The sequence below is a fragment of the Astatotilapia calliptera genome, chromosome 5, assembly GCF_964374335.1.
Source record: "Astatotilapia calliptera chromosome 5, fAstCal68.1, whole genome shotgun sequence".
In the NCBI taxonomy this organism is placed as follows: Eukaryota; Metazoa; Chordata; class Actinopteri; order Cichliformes; family Cichlidae; genus Astatotilapia; species Astatotilapia calliptera.
In genome coordinates, this window is record NC_137426.1 from 36,457,779 (window position 1) to 36,476,322 (window position 18,544).

The window sequence follows — 18,544 nt, forward strand, 5'->3', positions numbered from 1 at the left end:
CAGATGACATTTAAATTTTCTTTCTTGCATATGAATCAACATTTAGCACAAATCAAAGAGTTTACCTGAGGTTCTTTGGCTTCATGGAGCTTTGTGGTAATTACTGAGTCTAAACAAGATGGGAAAAATTCTCTAATCTGTGTTGATGAAAGAGATCCAAATCTACAATCTCACATTAGATAATTAGGCTTCTATCGGGACTCGTGAGAGTTCGTTAGGGAACAGTGAGACTGCTCTGGTACTGTCAGGTTGCATGTAAACACAACACTTCGCAGTCTTAGGAGATGTTACATCAAACAAACCTCAACTGAAAGCTACAAAATTTCATATAACAAGGAAGAAGCACTAAAAGTTGATTTTATCTTAAAAGTGCCAAAAGGAATGTCCACTAAGGCAGTTTGAGCTGTTCCACTGTTAATTTGAGGAAGAGGGTGCACATCAGTGCTTCATTATTTCTCTTGATTAACATATTGTATCTATAGGACACAGTCAACAGGGTCTGCTCAGCAATCTCAACTATATGATTGGCTGTAGCTCAGGTGGCAGAGCAGGTCAGCCACTAATCAGAAGGTCGGTGGTTCGATCCCAGGCTGCCTCCTGACTGTATGCCAAATATCCTTGGGCAAGATACTAACCCCATGTTTGCCTACTGGTGGTGGTCAGAGGGCCCGGTGGCGCCAGTGTCCGGCAGCCTCGCCTCTGTCAGTGCGCCCCAGGGTGGCTGTGGCTACAATGTAGCTGCCATCACCAGTGTGTGAATGGGTGGATGACTGAATGTAGTGTGAAGCGCTTTGGGGTCCTTAGGGACTAGAAAAGCGCTATACAAATGCAGGCCATTTACCATATGATTTGGCTAGTCAGACAAATTGACAGCATATGTTTTCAAGCAATGATGCAAGGTTGGAAAAAGTGAAGAATTCTCTGCAATACTGCAGTTCTTCCCGTAAGCTAACGATTTCAGATTCAACATGAGTGAAAGAAAACTGTACCCCGCCTCTCGCCCTATGACAGCTGGGATAGGCTCCAGCACCCCCGCTATGCTATGACCCTCCACATGAAGTAGGATTCCCAATGGACCCACAATATACTACCAGAATCCATCCAAATCACTAAATTCAGGTGCTTTCCAATTACTTTTATGGCCACAGGTGTATAAATTAACCCAGGCCCGCAGACTGCTGCTTCTACAAACATTTGTGAAAGATTGGGTCACCCTCGGGAACTCAGTGCGGTACCTTGATGGGATGCCAACAACTCGGCTCTTCTCTTCTCTCCTCCATAGTTTTGTTTTTATCTTGGTCTCACTGTCCTCTCATTTTTCCTTTTCTCTTTCCCTTCATCCCTCAGCTTCCTCACTGAGCCTGGTTCTGGCAGAGGTATTTTCCCGTTAAAAGGAACTTCCTTCCCACTGTCGTCAAGTACTGTTGGGGTTTTCCCTCCAGTATCGTAGGGTCCTTGCTTTTCATGTGCTCTGAGGTTGTGAAGTGGCACTAAATAAATAAAACTGAATTGAACTGAATTTAATTATTTCTCTCTTAGATTCAACAACAGAAGTGAGTGGAACTCTCACAGGAGGAAAAACTAATAACACTCAAAATTTCTCTGTTTTAATAAAAATGTTATGCTTCAACCCATGTTTGATTGAAAGGCCACTTATTGGTTTAATCCAATCAACAGCAAGTAGTGATTGTTTTTTGTTGGGGTTTTTTGGCAACTTAATAAGCCAAGTTGTTTTTCCTTGTGTCCTCTTCAGTCTGATGAGTCATCAGCCATAACACTTCAATGCAACTGACAATAAAAAATGATATTACGAAATATGTCGTCTGCGTCTTTTGACTCCAAGGTTCGTTTTTGTCTTACATGCTGCATCTCGTCAGCACTTTTCTTCTCTCCTTCCAAGCCTTTGAAATTGATTTTCTACTCAACTGTTGCTCAGTATAGCCTTGCTTTTTCTATCACCTTTTTCCCTGTTTTGTTCTTGACAACTCAAGTAAAGATGAAACATTGACTCGTGAATAAGAGTCCTGTCTGCTTTTTACGTACCTAGTAAATAACATTAAATAGGTCAAAATTTAAGTTGCAGCCCGCTAAGTGGGTTTAAATCTGGGTGCTTAGAGTAAACCTTGATGCTGTCGTGCTGCTGTAGCACAATGGAGTGACACTCTTCCACATTTTAAGAACATTTTCTGAATGGTCAGAGTGGTTGTATTGATGGTTGAGATTTATGATTTTCATTTATACCCTAACAGAAAGAAAACATAGCATCTACAACTTACGTAATTATTGCTTATGTTTATTTTATTTCATTATTATTTGATCGGATGGTTGGTGGTTCGATCCCTGGCTCCTCCAGTCTGCATGCCAAGTATCCTTGGGCAAGATACTAACTCCAAGTTGATCTCCAATGCATCCATCAGCGTATGAATGTTAGTTAGTAAGCACTTAAAAGCACAGAAGGAAGAGACTGGGTGTGATTGGTTGAATGTGGCATGTTGTAATATATATAATATATATAAGAATCAGTCCATTTACCAAAGCAAAGATATATAAGGAACGTGTAATAGCTGATTACACTCATCAGACAAATATTTGTATGATGTTGTCAAAGCTAGTCTAACATTTAACCATGTGCTTGGCTGTAGTTTACTAATGCATGCAGATCTGTGTTTATAAGTCATCAGTCTTTCATTAGGCTGTACTGCATACTGCGTACACTGCCTGTTTACTGAAACATGTTCCAGTTATAGTTATATTATGGACACAATGTGCAGACTCTCAACTTTCATTTGAGGGGATCCACATTCAAACTGGATGAAGGGTTTAGGAGTTTCAGCTACTTAACATGTGCCACCCTCTTTTTTAAAGGGAACAAAAGTAATTGGACAGTTTACTCACAGACAGGTGTGGGCAATTTCTTCATTATGTCAAGACTGTAGATGTTGTGAATATTATCAGTTAAGCAGATAAAAGACCTGCGGTCTTTGAACAGACAACATGCGGTCAAACAAGCTTTCTTTGAACAAATGAAACCAGGACCAACCTCTACCAGCATGATGGCAAGAAAAAAGTTACAAGCTACGTGTGTCTGCATAGAAAACAGTCAGGATCTCTTTATTTTTGACTGTAAACTCCATAATCAAAGAATGATGTAGCATCCAGGTCTAAAAAGTAAAATGTGTGCCTTAAACGTGTTCTTTGACTAAGGGGTGACTTCTCTGGGTGCAGGACTTTAGATTTTATGGAAGTTGATAGGAAACTATGTTTATTTGGTAAACTGTGGTCATTACTATTAAACTAGGGAACGCTCAAGCTTCTGACTTGAGTGACTGACTTAAACAATGATTGAAAAGGTGCATTGACAGATAAGCAGATCCAGTGAAGCCTTTCATTTTCAATTAGTTTTTTGGCATTTGTGCATTTTGCTTTTTTTCCTCCATTCTTTTGTTACATTAAGTTGCAGATGCAGCTGCTGTTTCTAAAAGTTACTATAATATAATCACATTCAATGTGTGGGCCCAGCAACTGCAAAGTGTCAATCAGGCTCCAATGATTAGTCACTCTTAATGAGGACCAACTTAATTAAGAGTCCTTCCCATTCGATCCCAAGATGCAGGTTTTCATTCAGTCAGTTGCTATTCTGCGTGTGTAAGCGCTGTGGGAGACAGTCACTGTGTTACTGCTCACTGATGCTCTAAGTGTGGAATTAACATGCAAAAGGTAGTGATTTAATAAACACTGCACGAGACAGAAGAGTTCCAAGCAGAGAATACAAAATCATATCAGAGGAGTAATTACACAGATGAATGATGAATGTGAAGAATCAGTGTGAGAGAGGAGGCAGTTACCTGGATCTGACTTGGAGAAGGTGTCCATGTCTAACAGGTTCCTGCAACAAAAACGTGTGTAAGACAGAAGCATCACAGTGCTGCAAGGCCAAATGGTTCATGGTAAGTTTAACAGCATGACAAAATATTTCATGTGTTCATAGTCGTGTTCTAAAAAGCATTAAGGCTGTCCTTTCTTTCAAACTCTCTCTCAGCACTGTAAAAAGGACGGCTCTTACAACAGAAGCAGAGTGCACTCTGTGTACTGTATATATGTGCAGTCGTATGTTAGTATCACCTTTTAGAGAACTCTGCTTTCAAGAATGTAACTATGGTCAGATTAGGAAACTGCTAATGCTACAAAATAGAGGCACGTGAATGGTTCTTTGTTTGTGGGTGTAGAAGAAATATTACAACAATACACAAATGCCTTAATTGGCTGACTGTAACTGCACAATATCGTGAAAATGCCTACAACTGTCACAGACTCAGTAAAGTTCTTCTATAAGATTTATCCAAATAAACTTTAATTCCAGTGGAAATATTACTGCATACATATCTGAAACCAAACAAATCAGGTTTTTGTAAAAAGAAAAAGACAACAATTAAAAGCTAAATACATTCTGAAGTGAACTAAGATCATGTAGCACAGGGTTTTTACCACACTGACAGCAGGACATACACTAGAGACGTGCTATTTCCTTCATCATTTTGTTCCTGCAGGAAGAAAAATGAATCTCACACACACACACGAAAAGCCACACTTGTGTGTCAAATCATTGCCGGGATTACAACCCAATTTCCGTCTAACAACCTGACACTTTACTGAGAACCGCCTGTGATAACAAACAGCGTTTGATAAAGAGCTGAGATGTGGGAGATGACAGATTGAAACATTGCCCTCTTGAGGACTTGGAGCTGTCAGGATGATGAGGGTGGCTACGGGGAGCACACACATCCTCGCATGTTCACACTGTTCTGTTCGTGTCTGAATACAGTATGTTCACATGCATGTGTGGGCATCAGTAAAACAGCCCTCGCCTGTCAGCACACTGTGGCAGCTTGTAGTGCTATAAAACAACCATACGAGTACCCCACGCAGATGATTTTATCCTACGGTTTTTGCCTTTTTTGGAGGACATTTTTCTCCCTTAACTAGGGAAGCAGACTGAGTAGCGATACCAGATAAACCTGGAACTTTCAGTTTGTACCAAGATGCAAGAAAACCTAATAAAAGATTCACAAATACGAGTAGTCCTAAAAAGCCATACACATAATGCTGTTCATTCAATTTGCCTGGAAAGCAATCAACAACATTTAAATAGCTATGCAATATAATTCTTTTCCACCATGAGCCCAAGATGGTAGCAGGCTAAATGTCAATAGATAGGCAGAGCTATGAGAATAAGCTTGTCAAGCTTCAGTCTAGTCTCAGTCAACAATAGCACACTCTTTCAAAGATGATCCCAAAAGAACAGAAAGCCTTTAAAAACTTTTGCTCCCACATGTTGCATCTTCTTTGTAATAGAAAACACATCGTTGTTTACCAAGCAGGCATCCCAACAGTTTGTAGCACACACTCTCTGACAGCAGCTGGTTTGGCTTCACACCACTTTTTAGACGTCTTGACTTCACTTTTTTAACCATCCAACATGGAGTAAAACTAGGTGATTGTGAATAAACTGTTAACAACCAAGCATTAAAAACCTTACCAAAACCACGTTCCATCCTTTTAGATCTTTAGATTTTTAGAGACTTCAGTGCTAAAACGCTTCGATCTATAATTTAACCTGAGCGAGTACTTTGATGCTGCCACAGCTTACCTACAAACGTGATGACTGTAACTTAGCAGTATTCATTTTCTGTCACTGCACCAGCTTCTCTCACTTCTAATAACAAACCTGTCAAACTGTTAAAAACTACATTCTAATTGACGACTTTGGTTTGTGTCAGCTCTTGCTGTGGCTTCTGACACACACACACACACACTCATTTTCATATCTTGGGGTGGCTGTAGAGGTAGAGCAGGTCAGCCGCTGATCGGGAGGTTGGTGGTTCGATTCCTGGCTTCCCCAGTCTGCATGCCAAATATCCGTGGGCAAGATACTAACCCCATGTTGCTCTCCGATCTGTTGGAGTGTGAATGTGTGTGAATGTTAGATAGGCACTAACAGCTTAGAAAAAGTGCTGGTGTGATTGGGTGAATGAATTAGTTGTATAAGAACCAGTCCATTTACCATCTTAGTGAGGACATGTCACGAAAACTGGTTACATTTAACCCTCAGCCTAAACCTGACCGTAACCTAATTACAACCCTGACACTAACACCACATTTTGAGCCTCAGCATTTTGTCCCCATAAGAGACTGTTGGTCCCCACAAGTACAGTAGCATGCCAATTTTCTGTCCTCACAAAGATGTCTAAACATGTACACACACACAAACACCAAAAAAACAATGCATGAACAACATAGTCATCAGTGTCATTGTGGCACAGTGTCATAGATGTATTGAGGTGCCCTGTGGCTCTTTTCCCACCCCCCACACTAGTGCAAGCCTTTCTGGATCAGGAGACATTTAGTCAAATATGTCTTCTGTTGGACTGGGACATGCTGGGTTGACATGTTCATCACAGATAGTCACAACCAGTAACTACTGGTAACCGTTTTATTTATATCTATAATGCCAAATCAGCAGTTATCTCAAGCTGCTTCCACTGTAAGGTAAAGACGCTACAATAATACGCATAATAATGCAGAAAATCCTAAAGAAGCAGACAAGCATCTAGAATCATGCTTTGTTTAGATCCATCCTTTTACTCAGAAAGCAAAGAACCCTTCTTTGAAGCTTAACATCTGTTAGATACTAATCTCATTTAAGAGACAAGTTTTTTCTTGTAACGTGGCCTTGTGTTTGAAACCTTCAGGACATGATATGAGAGAAGCTGGGTTGCCAATCAGAGCCCTCGCCTGCTGACATTGACATTCTCCCACTGAGAAGTCCTGGCTCCCCGTGTTCGCTGACCTGCCTGGCATTTCACTCCTAAAGTGCTGCCAATGTCACTTTTTAGCATCACAACATCAGCCATCACCATTTGAGAGCTGTATCGATGCAGCTCTCAAAAGAACAGTTAAACCTTCTAATGCTGATATGAGTTTTTCTCTCTTCAGTTAATAATTACAGTCCATCTAATTAACTAATTATCTAATTAAAAACATTTTAAACATACTAATGCTAGGACAAGATGGCACCAGGGTTACTACATGGTACATCTAAGTATGCACTTCTTTAATGTCCTAACAAAGGACTGTCCTTGAACTGCAATGGCTCACTAATTCTGTTTTCACGGGGTCACTTTTCCAGAGGTCCCTCTGTCTCCTTTGTCTCATATTTTAAAAAACATGTAACAGAGATTTGGGTAAAATATCAGGTGGTCTTGTTGAGAGTTTCATTTGTGTATTTCAGAAAATGTCCTCCAAAGAAACAGGTGAAAAAACTCCATAATGGTGGAATGTGGAGGACTATGAATTAAAGGGACTATATGTGGGAGTTATATTTTTGCTGCTGCAATTAATCTTTTCTAGAAAACATTTTAGAAAGTCATTGTAGTCTTTATGTGGAAAAAAAATGGTCTCAATGGTGTTTAAGGAGAAATGATGCTCACAGCACCTTTGGATTCCTTTTTCCTGCAGAAATTAGTTTGGAAAAGATGCTCATGTGACTTTCAGCATGTCATTAAAAGCACACGAGTCCCTTGAAATAAAGCCTGTTTTCCACAGGTGTCACAGTGTGTTCTTGAATAAGTCAGAAGTTGGAAATTAGGAGTTCCCAGTAGGATTTTTTTTGAACACCCCTTCATCAGATTTCCCACTCAGAAAGTTAGAGCAGACCAACATACCCCAAGTTAGTGATCCAAAATGGCGGCACTGAAGGTAAACAGCAGTAAAACTGTGAACATTTAATCTGTACTGCCACTGTTGTGTATTTTTAACACCGTAAATAAGCCATACACTGATCAGGCTCTTTACATGAATGCCTTTTTAAAGCACAAAAATGAGTATTATGCTGCATTGCTAGTGATACCTAAATCTTGCTAAGAAAACTAATCCTGTTTTCCTGGCTCCCTGGCTCCCACATCCGAGGTATCTGGAACGTGCATCAAGCCGGTGCTTTCTTGCTATGAGGCAACAGTACTAATAACTGCATGAGATATAGGTTACTTATAAAACATGAACCTGATTGAGGAGAAAACAAAGTCTTCCTGTTGCCACCAGAAAATGTTTACTTTGTAATGTGTATTGGGGTTAATAGGTCATTTACTTGCAAGACAACGCAGGTCATATATTTTCCCTCGTCTCATTCAAGCAATCCTGTGCCAGCAGTAATCACTGCAGACTGCAGGCAGGCTGCCACACTAGGCTTGTCTAATAGGATCTGGAGGAGCAGCATTTGGGTGGCAGGCAGGCAGCCACTTGTTTAAAAAGAGACAAAAAACACAGCGTCCCTCAACACTGTCTGACTCCCTTTCTGACCCACATCCACAATGACACATCTGGCAGAGCCATTTCCACACATAGACACCGTGCTGCGGCCAAGTCGTTTTCAGAGCTCTTCTTCAAGACACAGATTCCATAATGTCAGTGACAAGTGGCAAGTCAAACCACAGTTGCGTGTTTACACAGCAGAATTATGTTGTGTCATTACTCTTTTATGGTGATGTCAGAATACTGACTGCAGCGAAAAGAGCACCAAAAACACACTGCCATATTAACTCTTTGTAATATTACACAATATAAATCTCGAGGTGACAGTGAATTGGTGCTTTATATACTGTTCTGAAAATGAAACTGAATTGAATTCATATGTGTAATTCTAGTTTAAGTTAAATTCTTTGGTTTATTGTTTCTCTAAGATTTCTGGTTTGAGTTTTATGTTTCTGGTTATGTTTTCTTGTATTTCGTGTTCGAGTTTTGAACAGCAAAATAAAGCTGCCTTCTTTAGGTTATCCTTCCGTGTCTCGAGTCCTGCGTTTGGGTCCTACCTCCTGCCTGCCACACAGCTAACCATGACAGAACGACGCAACAACGGACAAAGGAAAACACAGGGCTTAAATACACAAGGGAATACCGAGGGAAATGCAGGCAAAACTTCCACTTTTGTTGAATTACTTTATTTCTCATCTGTTCTTGCTAGATTGTAGCATGATGTGATTAATGATTAAGCATAGCTCCTTTGAATTTTGCATAATATATTTATCATAAATCTTAACTACAGAAAACAAAATACTTACATATTCTTGTAGCCCTTCTTTCTTTCCATATCTCTAGCAGAATGTACAAATATGGGTGGTCTCCTCTATTTTTGTGCCAATGAGACGTCAAACAGCTGTAGCATAAAAAACACCTAAACTGCATTAGAACAATCAGTTGAAGCTACTTGCCTGTTTTCCAATCAATGCACTCATTCTGCATAAAACAATGATTCTCATTTCCCCGTTTCACTCATGTCTAATCCATTTGAACAGAAATCCCAGTGTCAGCCATCTTAACCTCAATGGGAAAAGCAATCCCCTCATTACCAGCTGCGGTGGCTTTGAGATGTAACACGACTGTTGTGCTGTTTGAGAAAGAAATCCCAACGGAAAAAACAACACCTGAAAATAGATCAGCTGGGACATCAAGTGCGTAGAGACTGATTTGTTTCTCAAGGAGCAAAACTGTCTTTATACTAAAAGCATGGATGACTTAATTGAAGATTTATAGCAGCTACGTCAAAGAGCAGGAGAGTCTTTTAAAAACACGGTCGCATTTTCACCTCCAGGTAACCTCTACTGCAGATGTGTTGACATCTACACAATAATGAGACAGTGTGCTACATGGAATCTTTTTAAAATCATCCAAATGTCAAGTATGTGTCAAAAGACATCAGGCAAGTCAGACCTGTATGGATTTTCTTAGACAAAGGGAGATGAAAGAGGCTCAGGTAGAAGGATGCGTGTAGTGCTGCAGCTCAGATCAGACTCGGTTCAAAGGTCTGGCTTCTACAGAGAGATGGCAGTTTCGAGAGGACCCAGAGTTGGCATCCACCTTTAAGATTTAAGTGTGTGTTTGCAGATCTGATAGGCTCATTTTCAGTACCATCACATGGACTACTCCAAAATTTTCCTGAACTTTTAAGGTGACTAAAATGTCACTTCTGGTTGATGGTTTGCATTTGTACACAATTTGTACAATGGTGCACTGACTGCTGTTGGTCATTATGATTCACAACTTGAGACAAAGCTTGAGGCGAGACATGCACAAGCAGCAAGGCACATTCACAATATTAGAGTTAGAGTAAGCAAAGCGATTATATTTTATAAGTTAAGTGCTCGAAAAGAAAAAGCTATGAATATATCAGAAACATCAAGCCAAACACCAACATTTCTAAACTTTCATGAATTATATTGTACTTATTGGCTGGAAAATAATTTCCCTGAGGCACACATCGTGCTCATTGGCTAACAATTTGTCAGGTCATTAGCCAATAAACATGCCATGGTTTATCCTGTAATGATATTGTACAAAATTGACGTCACATTATCAGTGATGGGAATAACTGTTACAAGTAACGGCATTACTAACGGCTCCTGCGGGCGGCAATCACTTTCTGCCCGACGATCACTTTTTGGCACAACACCTGGAGCTCAGGGGGCAAAACAATGGCATGAGTGCTGCTGTTTGACTGAGGAAGAATAAAGTAGTCGTGGTAAGCCAATCACACGACCGCTTTAAGATGACAAACCAACAAGGTGATATATATCAGTTTTTAAATTGAGTTGATAGGCTGCGTAAAACCAGAGACATGATCAACAATATATACGTGTGTTTTTTCTCAATGGTTTCGTCACGTTTACTGACGTTTACAGGTGTGATGTTCTCCTTTCTAGTGGACAGAAATTATTGCAGTGGCACAAATAATTTGTGTGGCATCTTATTGAATGCAGAACAGCTGATTGTTCTGTAAATAGTTTGAAATGGTTATTTAAAAGGGGGGGAAAGGTAAATGGCTGCAAAAACCTTGTTGTTTGCAAAGATTGTGCATATGATTTTAAAATTGACAATTATGAAATATGATTCAATAAACATGTTTGTGGTTGTTACAGTAAAAATATAACTTTTTCTACTCTGATTTTATGTTTTTTGTCTGATTTTAGATCAATTGTGTTAATACAGTCAAAATGACAACATGACTGTAAATTCAGACACGTGAGGTTGTGCTGAAAAGAATGAGACCAAACAAAGCAAATAAACAGTTTTTAAAGGTGAAATGTGGAGGGAACATCAAAAGTGGTTAAAAATGGCCAATTATACCCTGGACCCCAGAGGGTTACTACGGACCCCCCGCAAGGGACATGGGAGAAAAAAATTACGATGAACTTTTGCGAGATCTCACAAACAGTGTGAAAGCAGCTTTGTGTCAGTGTCACTGTGGTGTCTTTGGTGGAAATGCTGACCTACTGAGGGGCCAATTAGCATTTTGTGAGGAGGTCAAGCTACTCTATAGAAAGGATCCATCTGAATGAAATGCAGCCATGATTAACATGATTAAGGATCCCTGTGTTTAGAGAGTCACCGTTTCCTGTTGGGTCACTGATGTTTATCAGCATTATTGGTCACCTGTTCTGATGAATGGTGCTCAAAGCTTTAGCACCATAATGTTAACCACAACAAGGTTACTTCACTTTTTCAAAAACCCAGTCTCCCTCTCCTGATGACTTACTTCCCTTACTTGTCTCCTTACTCACAGCTGTGTGTGCTTGATCTGTATGCAGTGAGGATCCTTCTGGGGCCCACTGAGCCAACCCTATTCTGTCAGTGTCAGGGAGCTGAGAAAGCTCCCTTCTAAACCCTCTGGACTGCTGGTGCCCAGAGACACTGAGGTCCAGGAACAGCTTGTCACGATCAGCGTCTTCAGACACTATCAGCATACAGCATACCTAGGACATGGAAATGCTGCTGTCTGAGAGGATGCACGAACTTCTCTTTCAAAGTCTGACACAGGTGATCTATGCAGGAAGGACAGCCAGCTGTGGCTTCATGCCAATTTTTGAAATTGCTTTTACTGATTTGTGGAACAAAAACAGCTCAATATATGAGATAGCTACCATCACATAACTCAGTCATTTCTTAGCTTTTACTATTAACACAGAGTGGTGCTGGCTACTGCTGGAAAGGAGCTAGTCAAGAGCAGTGAGACTAGTCGTGAAAGTGAAAGTCATTATAAAAATATGTTGAGGATAACAACAGACATGGATGCTTAGTGGTCAGACACTTAATTCTGATGAGGAAATTTGCTTAATTGAAATGCAAAAGACAGATATTTATAAGGCATCCAATTCTCTGTTATGTTTACCTAAACAAATAATAATAAAAAATGTAAATAATACAAAAAATATCCATGCTGTCAGTTCATAATTAATAAAGGACACATTTAAAGTGATGCATAGGATTTATCAGTTAATATTAAAATTCTGATGTTAACATATACAAGTATTTAAAAACTCAATTTACAAATATCAAGAAAACTAGAGTTAGTCCCCCAAAACTTTGGCTTCCCTTGAAGGATTCAAGTTTTAATTAAATATACTGAAGGCTTATTTTACAGAGTGCTGACCTGCATACATAACTTTTTTTTAAAAAATCTGTCAGTGTTTCCTTTTTGTAAAGCCTTTGAATAAGGGCTTTAACCAGGACCAAACTCAAAGGGTCTCCAGTTGCTCAGCCATAAATCTCACTGTCACGGTTTCCCCAACACTTCAGTTTTAAACCCACCCATAGCATATAACGAGCTATGATTAGCGTAGAGAAGCAGGTGAAAATCAATTTGCAAAATCAGAGCAGACACATTCTGGCAGTGCAAATGAAATAAGAGCTACCAGATTTGCCTGATCCCCACAGTGCCAAGCACACAGAGTTTGCATGTTCTCTGTGTTCTCCGTGTTATTTGGGTTCTCCCCAGGTTTCCTCCCACAGTCCAAAGTCATGAACTTAGTGGGGTTGGGTTAAGTTGTCGTTCCAGTGTGAATGGTACATCTGTCCTGACCCTGTGGCAGACTGGTGACCCTGTCCCTCGTCCTTTCCTAGCACAGATTATCAATTAGTTCATTGATTTCTTTAATCTTCGTGCTATAACGAGCATAGCATATGTATGTTCATATATCTCCTCCTTAAAATGTAAAAATTAACATCTAAATAAATAATCATCTCCCTGCAAATGCAATGTTGCAAATTGTTCCATTCATGATTGTTTCACATGTCGCGTTCAATGTACGTCAACCATAAATAACCTAATGCTCACCAAAATTTGATCTGCGATGGAATTTTAAATATGGAAAAGGTGCTGCAGGCCTGCAGTGTTAATAATAGTGTTCATAATTGTTATTGCTGATTAGGCGATCGTCAGCTTTTAAGCAAATAATCAAAAAGTGAATATTTGCTATGGGTGGTGCTATGTGCAAATAAAGAAGGAAATTCTATGTCTAAGTGCCTAAGGCACACACACACACACACACAGATGAATATAGGGGGGGACTCAGGGTTTAGTATCTTGTCCAAGGATATTTTGACTTGCAGAATGGAGGAACTAGATGTCCATCACTGATCTTCTGCAGACTGACTCACCTCCTAAGCTACAGCCACAGAACTCTTTTTTTTAAATTTGGAGGAGAGCAAGGACCTGCAAACTGCCTAGAAATTAAAGATTAATTGGATTATAAAAAAGGAATGATATGCAAGAAGCCCAGGCAGTTGGAGCTCCTTAGGGCCTGGGACCATAATTCAACGTTACGTGTAGCAAGTCTGTGTGCGTCAACAATGAGCGAGCTACTCGAACACACAGTTTTGGACAATTAAATATTCTTTGGCAACGGTGGCTCTGTACACCACCACAGCAGATTTTAAATCAAACAATTAAGATGTGACTGAAGTGTAGATTTTCAGCTTTTATTAAGAATTTACAGCCAATTTTATAGAAAAGTCACGAAATTAATGGAGTTAGGTTAAGTGGTCATTCTAAATTTTCCATAAGTGTAACTGTGAGTGCGAATGGTATATCTGTCTATCTGTCCTGGCCCTGTGGCCATGCAACCTTAAATGGATACATGGAAATGGAAGGAAGGAAGGAAGGAAGGAAGGAAGGAAGGAAGGATGGAAAGGTGAATGGGTGCTTTTGTATCTTTACCTGCTTAAATGTGTGTCAACGTTGCATTTCATAAATCCATTTTCAAAACATGTCATGGCTACAGCACATGCCTATCTCAGTTCATTTTATGAAATCATATATGTGCATCTAAACTACATCAGTGAGGCTGACTGAAAACAAGGCAGGTGACATTTCCTTAAGATTTCCATGAAAAATGGCAACATCACTTTGAAAATCTGAAAGAAAAATGACTAAAAACCTAGAGGAAAAAAATGTGTCTACACAGCACATTGTGTGTTAAAGACATTAAAAGGGTGAGATTTCTTTACTCAGTGGGGTGAGACTTCTTTTTCTTGGTGAGCATATGTTGTTGTTTTAGTATTTTTTTCATCCAGTCCCTCTTTCTATCATTTTTTCCGCTGGGGTGGGGGGAATTGTACGTGAGTCAACCTATGGGAGGAGATCATTCATCCTGCAGCACGAACTCCAGCGGACGTGTTTCGTTCATTTTTTATGTCGCTTAGATTTTAGACCCTCTTCCTAGTACACATCAAAACTTTGACCACGTTTAAGCACCTTGCATACTTTTACATCTTATTATCTTGCTCTATAGGCTCATTAAAAATCCAAAATATTGAGATTTTAATAACTATTTACAAACTACTGTGTAACAGTGCTGGAGCGCAGTTTCCGTGCTCTGATATCCTGCTTATAAATTAAGACATAAAACTGAAAGAGACCATAACTTATTTTATTTTTTTGAACACTGTTGAACACTGAACACTGTTGGTGTGCGAATCTTTTTCTTTTCTTTTTTAGACAGATGGTACATTTAATATCTATGTATTCATGTGATCTGAGAGTTGCACTCTCCGGAGCTCTCCGAGACACTCGGAATAAATCCTGCTACGGTTGGTTGCTGCAACCCCACGCACTTAAACACCCACAGCACATGCAAATTCCTCCTTTGAAGAAAAAAAAAAAGAAGAAAAAAAAAGAGTTGTTTAGCCCAGGATAAAGACAAGGAACACTGGAATGGAAACATGGAAAAGTGTATCGAGGGCAGAAAATTACGCACGAGAATATAGGATTGAATAAAAATAAAACATCTGGAAGAAAAAAAACTGACTTTAATTACAAACATCAAGTAATGTCTAAATCTGTCAGAGCACAAAGATCCGGGGCTTACCTGCAAGAAGCGGTGATTTCAATCTTTGTAGCAGGTACGATGGAGTTGAGTGGGTCGAAATCCCCTATTGTCGCCATGGCCGAGGCTATTTTTTATTTATTTTCTTTAAATCAGTTGTTCTCAGTCCCTGAAGTTCGTACTTTTATTACAGCGCAGACTTTCCTTTGGCTGTGTGTGTGTGTTCCATCAAACCGAGAGTGTGAATCGGCCGCCTCCGGTAGTAGTAGTTGTTGTTGCCGCTGGAGCGCATCGGGTTAGGAGGCATACCTGAGGATGAGGCTTTCATTTACGGCGAGAGAGAGCGAGAGAGAGAGAGCGAAGCTGACAGAACCGGATGCTCAAGCTTCTCTGCGCCTCTGTCCTCTTAATTCATCGCCAGGTGGAGACAGACATCCACAAATCTTTCAGCCGTATTTGGGCTCGACAAGGAATCTGGTATGGAAAGTGATCTGTGCCAAAAAAAAAACCCAAAAGGGAGCCTATGCAAAGAAAGACCTTTTCGAGAACATTATAAGATTGTTTTACATTTATATACACACAGATCGCTGTAAATTTTTAAAACAAACTGAGGCAAAACCATATAGGGCGCCATTTGTAAACTGAAACATGCTGAAATTTACGGCAACATTTTTCCGCATTTAGCTCCAAACCTTATAAAACATGTTTTTTCGAGTCACTTTTACAAATTAATTTGCAATTTGTAAATTACAACTTTACAAAAACATTTGTAACTTTTTATATTTAAAACCCCTGGGGGATCTTGGGTCGATTTGTGGCTATTTTCAAATTTCGATTACATGCCATTTGCACAGTGTTGAATGGAATATAGCGAAAGTCTGCAAAAAAAAGTTTGGTCACATTTACTGTTAAAATTTCAGTATGACTTCCGGAAATTAGCTTCAGTGGCTAAGCTAGCGATAAACTTACGCTATTAATCCTAGGGTCGATTTGTGCCCCATTGAAACCCTTTATAAACGCTATTTTTCACTGCAGGATTTATACCGTTAACATCTGGGTGATGGCTTAGGTTTCGTTTTTGTTTTGGAGAAGAGGCCTTAGAATTGTAATTTTTTTATTTGTCCACCGGGTGGTGCCCTTGCTCCACATTTGACCCGGGGCTGGAAAACAGCGGGCTGCTTAAAGAGACCTGCGGGAAATGACGCCTCTTTTCCGGCGTGCTGAGGCGGCTTCGCCCGCTGATCGTGCGGGACCATTTTTTGGTCCCTAGGACCATGAGAGGGTGCTTTTTTTTTTTTAGTCAACAGGAAATGACGTATTTGTTGTCACGTGGTATCGGACGTGTGGGCTGGAAAAAGCAGTCCCCGGTGATCGTGCCCCGGTGATCGTCGCGACTTAGCCCGGCAACATGCACTTATTTCGGCCTAGAGGAGGAGCATTTGCCGCCTGGAGACCATTTTCTGGTCCTGAAAAAAAAAATAAAAGGCGATCGAAATGACTGTTTGTGCCAATCTTTAGTCCATCTAAAGGCCTAATTATAATAACAATCAAATATTACTTCAAATGTTTTTTTGGGAAAATATTTAGTTTTTTAGTTTTTTTTTTTTAGTTTTTTGTAATTTAAAGGGTTAAAACAACGAAAATATAATTAAAACTTTATATGAATATTTCAGGGAGAAGTAGTTTTAAAAGACTGACCAATTTAAAGTGAAAAAAAAATTAATATTTAATATTTTTATTGCACTTTTTGGGCGTGGTCGATAGTGTGCATTTTATGAAATGCGCTCCTGGAAAAAAAATAAAAGGCGATCGAAATGACTCTTGGTGCCAATCTTTAGTCCACCCAAAGGCCTAATTATAATAACAATTGAATATTACCTCAAATGTTTTTTTTGGAAAATATTCAAGTTTTTTGTTTTTTGGGGCAAAAAAAGCAGTGCGCTCATGTGACGAAACCGGGATATAAAGGGTTAAAATCCGCGAAATGTAATTAAAACTTGACATGAATATTTCAAGGAGAAGTAGGTCTAAAAGATTGGCTAATTTAAAGTGGAAAAAAATATTAATATATAAATTTTTTATAGCACTTTTTTGGGCGTGGTCGATTTGTGGCTCCTAAGACCAATAGTGTATGCATTTTTCTAGGACCCCAAACTAAATGTTAAATCTAATATTATATTTAAAACTAAATGTTAAATCTAATATTATATTTAAAACTAAATGTTACAGCAAACGAACTATTGCCTGCCTGTAGTGGTCAGGTTGTGTGACCGCTCTCCCCGGACGTTACTTCTCACTGCCACCAGCTGCTTCACTGCTTGGCTACCAGCATGTTCAGTGATTTAGACAAACATCAGAGCCATATAAATGTTAACAGTATGTTTTCCATTCGTTTGAATGTCCAACAACATTCTATTAAACTCACAGCTATGAAGGCTTATTTTCACCACAGTAAAGGGCAAACAAGCCCTTGTGTTTTTGACACAGTTGGACATGTCCACAGTAACCCATCGTTCTCTTGGAAGAACACAGATAGAAGACATGGATTACTTACCTCATTCTCATTAAAAAACCCAATCAGCAGTTATTTTTAATGCCAGGCTATAAAGGTTTATTTCTGCTGGCTTCACACAGCAATCTACACTCCATCTACATCAGCTATTTTAAAATAGGTACACCTGCAAGTGTCTAATCAGCCAAACACATGGAAGCAACTGAGTGCACTTGTATTCATAAGGTTGCTCCATATAACTGTCTGTGTGGGGGAGCCACAGCCCCTGCACCACAGGACATGAAGCAGGCATGCAAGAGATCCAGGCCCTAGACATCTAGAGCCCCCCAGAGCCCAAGGAGGACCACCACAGGGGCAGTCGTGCCACCCACCTAGAAAAGAGGTGAGGGGAGCCCCGGACAGGGTTGTGGTGCAGAAACCATGGGGAGGTGTGACGACGAGCCTGCAGGCGCCGCTGGCAGCCAGCTATGCCAGAACAAACTGAGCACAGGGCAGAGACCCGAGACCCCTCCACACCCCAGAAGGGGCCCAACCGAGCCAGGGGGGCCAGGCCCCACCAAGCAGCCGCTGGGAGTGAGCCAGTACTTACCCCCACCTGCCGAGGCTGGGTGCTCAAGTATCAGCCACTGGCAGTGTGGTGGTGGGGGGAGATAGGCCCCCACACCAGGAGGGGCCTGAGATGTTCTGACAGAGGTGAGTCTAAGACCCGACCTAACACATAAATGTGCATTCCCAGCCTCATGCACACAAATACAAATACTAAGCACTCACTCAACAGGGAGACACACAGACGTGAACACCACACACACACACACACACACACACACACACTCTTTACTCCCAGGTCCAGGCACCATCATCCCCAGAGGGACAATCCACC

At 40.2% G+C, this 18,544-nt stretch overlaps 1 protein-coding gene across 1 annotated transcript in view; it reads right to left on the reverse strand.

Annotated features, from left to right (window-relative positions):
* The window catches only part of LOC113023039 (copine-9-like), a 193,359-nt gene extending 176,914 nt beyond the window's left edge, over positions 1-16,445 (reverse strand). The window contains exons 1-2 of the mRNA XM_080302167.1: positions 15,195-16,445; positions 3,846-3,886 (exon numbers count right to left, since the gene is read on the reverse strand). Of these exons, the coding sequence (XP_080158293.1) occupies positions 3,846-3,886; positions 15,195-15,271 (118 nt within the window). The 5' untranslated portion in view covers positions 15,272-16,445. The remainder of the gene's footprint in view (positions 1-3,845; positions 3,887-15,194) is intronic.
* Between the last annotated feature and the right edge of the window lie 2,099 nt (positions 16,446-18,544).